Below are 12,716 nucleotides of genomic sequence, written 5' to 3' on the forward strand. Positions count from 1 at the left end.
TGTTACATACGGAGATTACGGAGGTATCCGATCACTTATTTATATTTTAGTAAAAAACACTATGATTAAGTACGTTATTTGTAAAACTGACATTAACTGACAGGCCAATTCGAACGTGCACTGGCATCAGAATTGTATCTATAATATAATAATAATATATGTATATTTGGGGACAATCTTACACAGACTGACCTAGCCCCAAACTAAACAAAGCTTGTACTATGGGTACTAGACAACTGAATCAGTTGTCGGGTGTCAGACCGTCAACATCTACAGCATCTCCTGAGGATGCCTCGTAGAGAAGCGAAACTCGTGTCGAGTTTTGTACTTTTGGTGGTGGGTTGTTATATTTATTTGCATATTTATTTTTGCGGTGGGAGGGTGGGAACATTAATTGCAAGTAAGTATAACGGGTTAGCACTGATTGACTAATACGTTATTTTCTCGCGGATTAGCAAAGTAATATTTCTTGCTTTAATTTAAACATATTTTTAAAACGTTGGCTTGTGCGTTTGTGATCTCGACTGTACCTACAAAATTCTACCAACGTAAGAGTAAAATATACCACGTGATAGTTTTTCCACTTCTAAATATTTTTATTATTTATTTTATTTTATTTTATTTAATCTTTATTGCACAAAAGAAAACAATCTTATAGTACAAAAGGCGGACTTAATGGTGGCCGCCTTCAGAGGAAAGAGTGCCTGGCGTCCGTTGGCTCGTTGGGTGGACGACATTCGGAAGACTGCGAGTCACTTCTGGATGAGATTGGCTCAGAACCGGAATAAGTGGCGTACTGGAAGAGAGGCCTATTCCCAGCAGTGGGCGATAAAAGGCTGATATGATGAAGATGAATATTTTCCATTCTCCATGATTTTCTTGTATGTTATTGCCACAATGAAAAACTACATTTATGGGATTCCTTTTTTCAAAATTTGCAAATATTTTTTTTTAAAGCGAAACCTTTATACCTAGAATGTGAAGCGAATGCCTATTATGCTGAAGTGATCGACATCAAAATCAAAGTGATTTGTTAAGATTTAGTTAGTGGAAACCGTTTTGAATTTCGTTTGGAATTTCATAGAAAAAGTACCGTAATTTCGTTAGGATCTCAAAGCTATTCTTCCCACTTAACCTACTACACGTTTTGACATTTGACATGTAACTTCGCAAGATTGACGAAACATCAACCTTGGATATTGCGAGTTATCTATCTTCTTTTCAGGTCCAATCGGAATATAATAACGCCCAAACATATCATTTCAAGCACGTTTTATTATTGAATTGACAGTCAAGTATGCGCGCTCATAAAAACATTAAGGACTTTTAGAAGAACCATGTGAATTTAAAGAAATAAAACTGATATACCTATTAACTTTTTTTTTATACTACATCGGTGGTCAAACAAGCATACGGCCCGCCTGATGGTAAGCTGTCTCCGTAGCCTATGTAAGCCTGCAACTCCAGAGGAGTTACAAGCGCGTTTCCGACCCTAACACTCCCCACCCTCGTTGAGCTCTGGCAACCTTACTCACCGGCAGGAACACAACACTATGAGTAGGGTCTAGTGTTATTTGGCTGCGGTTTTCTGTAAGGAGGAGGTACTTCCCCAGTTGGACTCTGCTCTAGATCTGGAATGACATCCACTGGCATGGACATTACATTGGAGATGTAATAGCGTTAGCATAGACAACCAAATTAGCTTGAACCGTAGATGGGTCAACAATTAAAGGCCGGGACAGAAACTGTGAAAATTATTTGTTGTTGTAACTTAACTTTCGAAGCAGCCTAATCTATCTTTGAATTTTTGCAACAAACTCATATAAAAGACCGACGTCAAACAAAAATACGTACACAGTTAAAAAGATCCATACAGCCAAGTCACAAACAGGTGAAAACCTCCATACAGCCAAATCACTCAATATGCCCATAGACACTTCACCATAACTTTTTAAACACATTCACTGGCACTATGTGTGACGCGACCGCTGCGGATGGCGCGGAGCCACTGACTGAATAGTGGGGAGGATGTAGGAATAGGAAGTTCTTAGTTTAAGCTGTGATTACTTGGTATATCGTTTAACTTTACGGTATTATAATCTAAGGGTATACTAGGGATATTATTTATTTATTTAAGTTAGGCAACAAGGCAGTGGCGTAGCGTGCCTTGGCGGGGCCCCGTATAAAAATTCGTTTGGGGGCCCTTAGGAAGGGTAAAGATTTCTCACAAAAACGCACGTTGGGGGCCCCCGTGGCCCGAGGGCCCCGTATAATTGATACGGCAGATACGGCGGTAGCTACGCCCCTGCAACAAGGCCCAAATTACAAATACCTTACAGACTAACATTTATACACGGTGTAACACGGATTACACGGAGGAAAGATTTTAACCACGCACTTCTGAGGCCAGAAGAAGGGAAAAATAATATATGAGTTAAGTAAATTTCTCAAAAGATTTTTTTTTTTTCAAAATTTTTTAATGTATTTACTATTTGTACATACACAGTTAATGTTATGGTAAAAATGGCACTGAAAATGTTTTTTTTTTTGTACACTTTTTGACATCTATCAATAAGGATATTTAGACTACGCCCCATAATGGCATCATCGCCATAAAAAAGGCGTTTTCCACTAAGTTACAATAAGATGTTTTTTTTTATTGGTATTAACTCTGTAACTAGGCGAAATCCATAAAAAATATATGACATTTTAGTCTAAATGTGATCAGCAATAAGCTGTTAAAATCTTTTGGTTTCTTCGTGTTACACCGTGTATATTATGCATTCTATAAACTTAGAACACTATTTAGGCGACAAAACGGCGTGACTCCGTTGACTCGTCGAGTCGTGTCGGATTCGGCAGTTTGCACCGGAACCTCCGAAACACGACACCCTTCGGCCAGAAGCCGGCGTACTCGATGGTGCCAGTGAATGTGCGGTCGCGGCACGCGCACCACAAAAGAGTGTGTGGGTTTCCTTCGACACTAACTTGGGTGAGGGTGTGAGAGGTCTCTTCCACATCCCGGCTTTGGAGATTGTCCATTCGCGCCCCACCTTGAGGCGGTCATTCGCCGTCGTTTTGGGGACGACTGTGCGATCTGGTGTGGGCCAGCTTTATCGCTACCGGCCGAAGAGTTGAAGAGCACGTAGTGGCGCGATCGAAGCTGTAACCACCCTCACCGTGTAGCCGGTCTTCTGGTGAACATACTACACCACTTCAACAGCCAATAAGCTCTATGTACGCACAGTACATCTGCCAGACAGATCTGACGGGACGGACATGCCCCATAGAGAGAAAAAAAATTCACATCAAAAAATGTATTTCTTAGCGCCACCTAAAACGCATATTCTAATTTTATTGTCTTTGCTACCCAAAGGTTATACACCGTGTTTTTTTGATTTGCGTTAATTTCGAGGGTGCATTCCTGAGCTTAAATTAAGTAACTTTCTCAAAGCCACCGATATTCTAATTAACTCCATTTCGGAGATAATCAATCATTCATTTTTATCTTATAAGGCCCTTACGAGCGTGTACACTTGCCTTAGGGCCTGTTTACTTATTGATTAGTGTTTAGTGTGAGTTCATACATTTGCTACTAAACGTAAGTACTATCTCGGACGATCGACGTTCGAAATGACATTGATATGTCACAGTTTTCAATTGTTTGGTTGAGTTAAATGTAATGGCCGTGTTACAACAACGCTATATGCAACATTTAGTTACTTTTTATAAAAATAAATATTGTAAAAAAAAACAAAAAATTTTTTTTTTTAAATTAACTATGCCATTTAGTTTTCTTAAACGTATTTACCGATACACCGAAGTTAACGAAATTCAATAAAAACACGGTGTATAAAATGAAAAGTAAAATATGTATAAGTGAAAAAGTGTGTGCGTGCGTGCGTGTGTGTGTGTGTGTGTGTGTGTGTGTGTGTGTGTGTGCGTGTGTGTGTGTGTGTGTGTGTGTGTGTGTGTGTGTGTGTGTGTGTGTGTGTGTGTGTGTGTGTGTGCGTGTGTGTCTGTGTGTGTGTGCGTTTCGATATTTTCAGACGTGACCGTGTATGTATTGTAACTTATGTGAGGTCTGCAATACAGATATTGTATTGTATATCAGGTTTGGAAAAAAAACATTTGTAGGGCGGTTTTAAGCCATAGGTATAGTTGTACAGTTCTCGACAACGATTTCCGTTTACTCCTCTTACGGAATGTTCCCGTGCGAGAATATTCCCCATACAAAATGGAGAACGTTCTCGAGAACGGCACAACTATCCATAGGTATCAGTAGAACGTAGTATATGTCTTCTAACAAACTATACCTGTTCTGTTGTCGCCTGGGTGACAGGACAGGACATAAAAAAAAACATCTTCCAAACATCTTTTGAGCAGTAAAAATATGTATAGTGGCCTACAAATCCTACAACATATATAGTTATATCTTTAAACACCCATGTTTATATAAATCTCGCTTCTGTACATTTTATAAGGGCCCTTGCCTCGGGCGACACTCGCTTTGCCGCCGTAAGTACTCTCCATGTTGTATAAGCTTCAGATTCAATTTGGACGTGTTTACACGCTGTAAGGACGCTAAAACATGTGTGGCCTTGTTTGTACAGTCAGCTGTGATTATAAAATACAAGAGCGCAAAGCGAAAATATCTGGGTTAGAAAAATTTGCTAATGCTAAGCTAATTTTCAAATATACAGTGAAAGAATTTAATTTTAGTACAATTGGGCAGAGTCGTCTGGGCGTCCCAGATACCGCTGGAGTCTGGAGTGACGAAGCCCTAAAAGACCTGACCGCCCTCGGAATATCCAACTGGCGCGCACTGGCGCTGATATGGCAGAGTCGTCTGGGCGCCCCAGATACCGCTGGAGTCTGGAGTGACGGAGCCCTAAAAGACCTGTCCACCCTCGGAATACCCAACTGGCGCGCACTGTCGCAAGATAGGGCAGAGTCGTCTGGGCGTCCTAGATACCACTGGAGTCTGGAGTGACGAAGCCCTAAAAGACCTGTCGGCCCTCCGAATACCCAACCTGCGCTGGTTGCCTATTAGTTCAATACACTCACACATAGTTTAATTTTATAATTGAATTTTTGATTATTTTGTGTAATTTATGGTCATTGAAATTTTCCATTTGTTTGATTATTGATCTCACCTACGACTCCTATGAATCAAATTTGTAACAAACCAAAAAAAAACTAAAAACATCATAGTGTTTTTTGATACTTTCAAAATTTCTCGAGACACTCGAGAAATCGTTGTCGAGAATTCCCGTGCCTCGAGAAATAAAAAAGGTCGAGAAACCAGAAACCCTAGTAGGAGTTGAAAATAGAGTTCCGGTTGCTCTGGTTATAATACTAGCGGAAAATCGTTGAGCATTAGATTTTTTGTTTGCCACGACATCTATTGTCGGGTAGCAGTACTGAGAGTTCCGCTACTTGACGCTAGATGTACACTACGAAAATAATAGTATTTTTGGTAACAAAACCGTTGTATGGAGTGAGCACTCTTGTCTTATAATTCTCTTTGTCTGAAATGAGGCGACGCTTGTTCACGTCACAGTCGTAAATGAAGGACAAGCTTCTTAAATCGGTAGCGCCATCTACCGAAACCAAAACGAATACTACAGCTAAAACTCACCCGGTCCGATATCGCCTCCTCCGTCTTGCCCCTCTTCAGGCCCGGCGCGCGCACCACACTCGCTGAGGCGGGGGGCGCGCCCCCACCCGCGCTCGCCCTTATAAACCCCGCCTCCATCACCGCATAGTTCCAACACTCACACACAGATGGCGCTCATAATACTACTCGAACACAGAGGGCACTTACAGCAATTATTGCAACACTAGTTTCGCTACTCATTCACAGATGGCGTTGTTGTAAATTTGCAAACGCTAGTTTAAAACGGACGTATTTAAATCACTTTAAGGAACTGATTTATTTGAGCATTTTTGAACGGAATAAAATACACTTTGACACTGCGAGTTTACATTGTTATAACACGAACGGCGGGTGTGTTGTTTCACTCGGCCGTCATACCTGCGAAAGAGAGAGATGATCAATTAATTTTAATGAAGAACAAGGCGAGTTGAATGGAACGGGTTATGGTAGTTAAAATAATATCGCAAATAAAGTAAAGTGACCAGTACTATGACTCCATAGATAGAGAAATAGGTGACACACAACATCAATTATTATTACTTGTCTTGTCAAAGACAGGTCTGTCGAAAACCTGCGAATATATTATTTTTATATAATAAACTTTATTAGATACATGCATACACGTATAAACAGTGAAATTAAAACGCAACAAGGGAATTTATGGCGACTTGGGCGACATGACAACGCTCGTGTTATTCAATTTGCCGTTCATTTTTGATTTATTTCCTATAGTTTACGGAGTACTGACATTTTATAATGTGCAGTTGTAGTTATTAAAGTATAAGTTAGCAATGAATTAATAAATAATAAATGAATTAATAAATAATAAATAAATATTATACGACATTATTACACAAATTGACTAAGTCCCACAGTAAGCTCAATAAGGCTTGTGTTGAGGGTACCTAGACAACGATATATATAATATATAAATACTTAAATACATAGAAAACACCCATGACTCAGGAACAAATATCCATGCTCATCACACGAATAAATGCCCTTACCAGGATTTGAACCCGGGACCATCAGCTTCGTAAGCAGGGTCATACCCACTAGGCCAAACCGGTCGTCAAATTATTTTTGAGATAGCGCTATTTGGCTTAGTAGGGCAGTATATCATTAATTGAACTTTGAAAATTTGTTTCTGTCTATTCATCTATTGTATGTTTCTTTTGCTGTTGATTTTGTTGCTTGTCGTGATTGTTGCATCGGAAGATCAGCGCTTGAAGTCACCAGCATCACGCTGAGATGTGACTATTTCGTGGCACTCCTTATGTTTTTCTATTTTTTATTATAAGTTTATTTTCTGTCTGTGCTTACGAACAAATATTTTCTCTTTCTATTTCAATCATATGTCCAGTTGTTAAGATTTGCTACATATAACTCTAGTGTCACTCTTTAAGGCCTAATAACATTAAGCTAATTTTATGGTTTAATTTACGTATTTTTAGGCACTCGCGCGACATTTTTAGCATGCGGCACTTATGCGCTCGTGACCGCTGCTTTTGCACTGTCAGTGCTTAAAATGGAGACAAAGAATCTCCGAAACATGTCACCCGAGTGACTAAAATGCGTGTCTTAACTCTTATCCAGGCCGCAGCAATCTACAAGGTTGTCCCAAATCCAAATAAGTATATTCAAATTAATCCAGCTTTGATGATTCATTTGAAAACAAGTCACATTTCCCGAAAGTGCATTCTAATTTGAACTTTAACCCGGAATGCTTAAGTTGATATTCTATTGTCACATTGTCGATAAATCGTACAATGCCTGGAAAAGGGTTAAACCATAAAATTATCTTAATGTCAACACCAATTAAGAAATACTGTATTAGTTAACATACTGTCCTATATTTAAACTGTGTTTTCAACTGGTTAACGTAGTTAATGTCGCAGTCTGACGAGCTGAGACAGTTTACGCTTCACGATTCGTACCTTCGACACGATATGATCATTCGTAGGCCTTATTGCAACGACTTAAAGTCCACCTTTGTTCAGTGCAGTTCAGTAGTAAGATTCTTGAAACTTGGTCGCTATAATACGGGACTTGTTTTATCGAAATCGCTTTGACTATCTCTAGGGTTGCGTCCCGTATTTTTACCAGTCCCATATATCAATACCGCAGTAAAAAAGTTACGTACATGGTCACAATCATCTCTGTGTAATGTAACAAGTTTTTACGAAGTGATATAGCAGCAAAGCAATGTGAATATTGTATTAGCACACATATGGACACGAGCCACAGCAGAGCTGGACCGACATCACAGGATATGCTGGATATAATGCACTAATATGGGTAAATCTAGTAGCCACATGTGCAGAACGTGCATGGAAACAGAGGAAACACGAAACACAGTTTTCTGGACTGCAAGCAGGTAAAAGTATAGGTACCTAGGTCACTAAAGGAGGCAGTTAGCAACCTGAAAACCTTGCTAGGTTTCGTGGAGGAGCTGGGGTGGGTAGAGTAGTGCTACATCGTTTTTACAAGGCTGTGTCTAGGCCAACTTATTGTTTCCTAGAATTACCAACTATTACATCAAAAAGTAATAATTTGTTGTGACAAATTAACTGAATGGCCACTGTGTTTCGCCTTTAGGACCATTATGTTTAATTCCTGCAATTGGCTACTTGACTGTTTTTTGTAAATAATGTCAACAGTCAAACGATCTTAATTTTCCTGAGGATCAAATGTCTATATAGGACTCATGGCATTTAAGCAACACAAAGATCAGAAATGAGAGTTAAAGTCTGACGCTCGCACTCGACGATTGAAACGCCTCTAACAAAATGATAAGGTGATGTGACGTCACATCATACTCGTATAAGTCTGTCCTAAATGTATGGAAGATCAAGGAAATTGCCAATTTGACCCTGAAATTTTGCGTTTATGTGTATAGCTGTGTTACAATTTATTTTTCAATAAAATGTAAGGAATCGAATGGTACTATTTTCTTTTCTATTTTTGAAAAACAAAAAAAAAATTTTTTTTTTAGATTTCGGTGCCTGGTATTTTTTTTATAATCTGAATATAAATTTTTAATTTCCACTTTTTTATAATGGATGGCTCATTTTCTATCAATTTAACTAAATTTTGTTATAATATTCAACATGTGTCAAGTACCCAATTGTATGCACCTCTACCTCTGTAGTAGGTTGGTACATGAAATTGTAGTATTCTTGGAGTCTTTATAGTTTCTCATAGCTTAGAGGTTAGTTCTAGAATAGTTACATCTGTTTTACTTTTCATTTTGCTTTCTTGTATCTAATATATATATATAATATAAATATTTATAAATACTTAAATACATAGAAAACACCCATGACTCAGGAACAAATATCCATGCTCATCACACGAATACATGCCCTTACCAGGATTTGAACCCAGGACCATCAGCTTCGTAGGCAGGGTCACTACCCACTAGGCCAAACCGGACGTTTAAAATAACACTTGCGCTGCCTGGGACTAGTTTTTTTTTTTACTACTGCAGAATTTTAGGTATACACCGTGTTTTTTTTTTATTTGCTTTAATTTCGAGGGTGCATTCCTGAGCTTAAATTAAGTAACTTTCTCAAAGACAACGATATTCTAATTAACTCCATTTCGGAGTTAATCAATCATTAATTTTTATCTTATAAGGCCCTTACGAGCGTGTACACTGGCCTTAGGGCCTGTTTACTTATTGTATAGTGTTTAGTGCGAGTTCATACATTTGCTACTAAACGTAAGTACTATCTCGGACGATCGATGTTCGAAATCACATTGATATGTCACAGTTTTCAATTGTTTGGTTGAGTTAAATGTAACTATGCCATTCAGTTTCCTTAAACGTACTTACCGATACCCCAAAGTTAACGGAATTCAATAAAAACACGGTGTATAACTAGAAACTGATTATACCATGTGTCTTATTAAATAAAAGTAAAGAATAAATTAACTAAGTTTCTAATACCGATCGAAACCGAAAGGGCTACTGATACTACACCGGTGAGACAGAAAACCCCTTAACTTTCCCAAGTGGGCGTGGTTTCGCCATACGTTTATCTGTATGTAAATGCTGGCCTACGCTACGCAACTTATGTTACTTGCAACATATGCTACTAGTTTACACACAAACGGTGACACACGAGACTACTTGGCATTGTTTGCCTTGGCGGAAATGGATTGCCTGACTCGTTTCTTGGCGGAACTCGACACGCTTCGGCCTGCCAACTAGCTCGTCAGTAATCATTATCAAGAAGCCCCAAGCAAACCTGGTTTTACAAGCTTTTATTTAGTTTCACCTGTTCCGTTGTCTGTCTGTAATCAAATCTTGCAAGTTAAATTTGACCCACTTCCCGGTTTCCGATGAAGATGAAAATCTGACCTTCCAACCCAGAAGGTAAACTAGGCCTTATTGGGATAAGTCCGGTTTCCTCACGATGTTTTCCTTCGCCGAAAAGCGGCTGATAAATATCAAATCATACTTCGCACATAAGTTCCGAAAACTCATTGGTACGAGTCGGGGTTTGATCCCGCGACCTCCGGATTGCAAGTCGCCGCTCTTACCGCTAGGCCACCAGCGCTTTTAGTTTGTGCAATAAAGTTTAAATAAATAAATAGTATCAGCCAAAGTCTAAATGCTGGAATTGGCCTTTCACGGCCTAGGATATTCACATCGACCAGTTTTGGGCTGTCCTGCACCAAAGATTCCTTGCGATCATCTTGGCCAGATCGTCGGCTCTAGGGAGCCTGGGGTCCGCTTGACAGCTAACCCCAATATTTGGCGTAGGCACTTGTTTCTACGAAAGCGACTTCTGGGTTTTCTGCCATTCCAAATATTTTTTGCGAACTCTTGCATGTAGATATTTAGAGTAATACAGTAGACGCTCGGTAGTCCGGCACTCCTTAATCCGGTACGTCCAGTAATACGGCAGTTTTTGTCTTGGTTAGACCGCTCTGTTATCCGGCAGTAACACATCCTAACGCCGGATTACTGAGCGGTTGCATTGTTTGTGTGAACAATGCTTTAGATGACACTTTACTGACTTTGAGGAAGTTATGAGCCACTATTTTTATTAACAAAATATATTATAGGAAGAAACAATCTTAAATAAATATTTTTTCTTTAAACCATCATCTTCCTTTTCCGCAACCGAAAACGTTCTATATGTCGACCATAATAATAAAGAGACCCAACATGTTGCCATTATTGAATAGATTAAATTATGTTTTCTTTTTTTTTCATACAAATCCAATAATATAAATATATATATATATATATAATTTTTAAATTATTTATTTATTTTATTTAAAAATCCGGCACTTCCAATAATCCGGCATGGGACAAAATTTTGATCCACAAAGGCTCTTTGGCATGGCCATAAAAATATATAATAAAATCCCAAATGAAATTAAAGAAATAAATAATTTTAGTAACTTTAAAAATTCATTAAAAACTTATCTAGTAAAAAAAGCGTAATACACATAATGATTTTTTTAACGATAATATGGACGAATAACGTTACCGGCACAAATAAGACATACCTACAGATATATCATACACCAGCCCTTTCTGATTGGCTTTCCTTTCTGATTACAGGGTTCATGTGGAACTGTATTAAGTAGTTTTAAAGAACTGTACACTAACATGAGTGCAATAAACAATTCTGATTCTGATTTGCCATTGCCAGATTACCTAGCGCCTACTGTATATGTCACTAGGTTTTGCACATGTCATGTAATAGTTCACATTACTAAACTCATCTCATTAGCAGTTTGGCATGAAGCCCGCTTTTTGTACAATAAGTTTTTCTTTAACTCACGGAGAACATCCTCTGTTTTTTTCTTCAAACTACGATAGTACATTTTTTCTTCTCATGTTTATAGAAAATGACACACGTCAAAGACAAATCTTGGACACCTCGATCTGTTTTTGTGTACGGACGAGTCACACTCACCGCGCTATGCAGGTTGGGCATGTGCTTTGGCAGAGGGGAAATAGTGCGAATGCCGACTCCCTTCCCGATGTTGCTCGAAGACTTCACGCGTGTAGATAACTCGGTAACCTCGGTATTCCCTCGTCTATGTCTGAACACAAGTTGCCCTCAAGCAACCAATAACACAGCTTATTCGACAAAGCGGTACAAAGAAGCCATTTTCTCCGCAATTTCGCATTATTGACATTAAGGAGAAACATTATAGAGTCGCTTTTGTTCGCGAATTTCGCTTGGTAAACGTTTTAGGAAACCATTTTTCATTGTAGAATAATAGCGAGGTACAATGGGAGAGGTTGTGAACCTGCGTAAATAAGGACGGGTTGATTTTTTAGCCGACTTTTAATAAAGAGGACATTTACTATGTTTTACTGTGCCACCTGTACCTGCACAAGGGAATCGTATGAGTTCAGTGTGTCTGTCCGTCTGTAACAGGTGTATTTTTAAAATAAGTTTGTTTACCTATTAGATAATTTTATGTCACGTTAAACAATAAAAATAATTTCTGTGGCCTAGTGGGCCCTGCCTATGAAGCCGATGGTCCTGGGTTCGAATACCGGAAAGGGCATATTTCTGTGATGAGCACAGATATTTTTTCCTGAGTCATTGGGCGTTTTCTATGTATTTAAGTATTTGTATATTATATTATATATATATCGTTGTCTGAGTACCCACAACACAAACTGGTGGGACTTAGTCAATCTGTGTAAGAATGTCATATAATATTTATTTATTTAATAACCGACATATGACTTCAACTGCGGTAATATGTATTTTTTTTTTGTATTGACCTAAATAAACTATATACCAAGATTCAAGTACTTACAGCACCTAGTCCAAATTTAAGAGTAGCTACGTACAAACTTCGTACTGACCAAAGAAAATTTGAAATAGAGGTGGACCGTCAAAGAAAACTATGTAGCCACAGTAAATTTACTGCCATCTTTCGACACATGATTAAAATTTTTAGAACGCCATTTGACTTTGATCCTTATTCTTTCACTATGTGTCAAAAGGCTATTAAATTTTCTTGACAATCCACCTCTACTTCTCTTTGGTACTGACGGACCGTTTTGACATTT

General features: G+C 38.6%; 1 protein-coding gene across 1 annotated transcript in view; it reads right to left on the minus strand.

Annotated features, from left to right (window-relative positions):
* LOC133532998 (mitogen-activated protein kinase-binding protein 1) overlaps nucleotides 1-12,716 on the minus strand; it is a 148,364-nt gene that overhangs the window by 122,853 nt on the left and 12,795 nt on the right. The window contains exon 2 of the mRNA XM_061871904.1: nucleotides 5,642-6,037. Coding sequence (XP_061727888.1) covers nucleotides 5,642-5,758 — 117 coding nt within the window. The 5' untranslated portion in view covers nucleotides 5,759-6,037. The remainder of the gene's footprint in view (nucleotides 1-5,641; nucleotides 6,038-12,716) is intronic.

This window comes from Cydia pomonella, chromosome 28 (genome assembly GCF_033807575.1).
Source record: "Cydia pomonella isolate Wapato2018A chromosome 28, ilCydPomo1, whole genome shotgun sequence".
Lineage (NCBI taxonomy): Eukaryota > Metazoa > Arthropoda > Insecta > Lepidoptera > Tortricidae > Cydia > Cydia pomonella.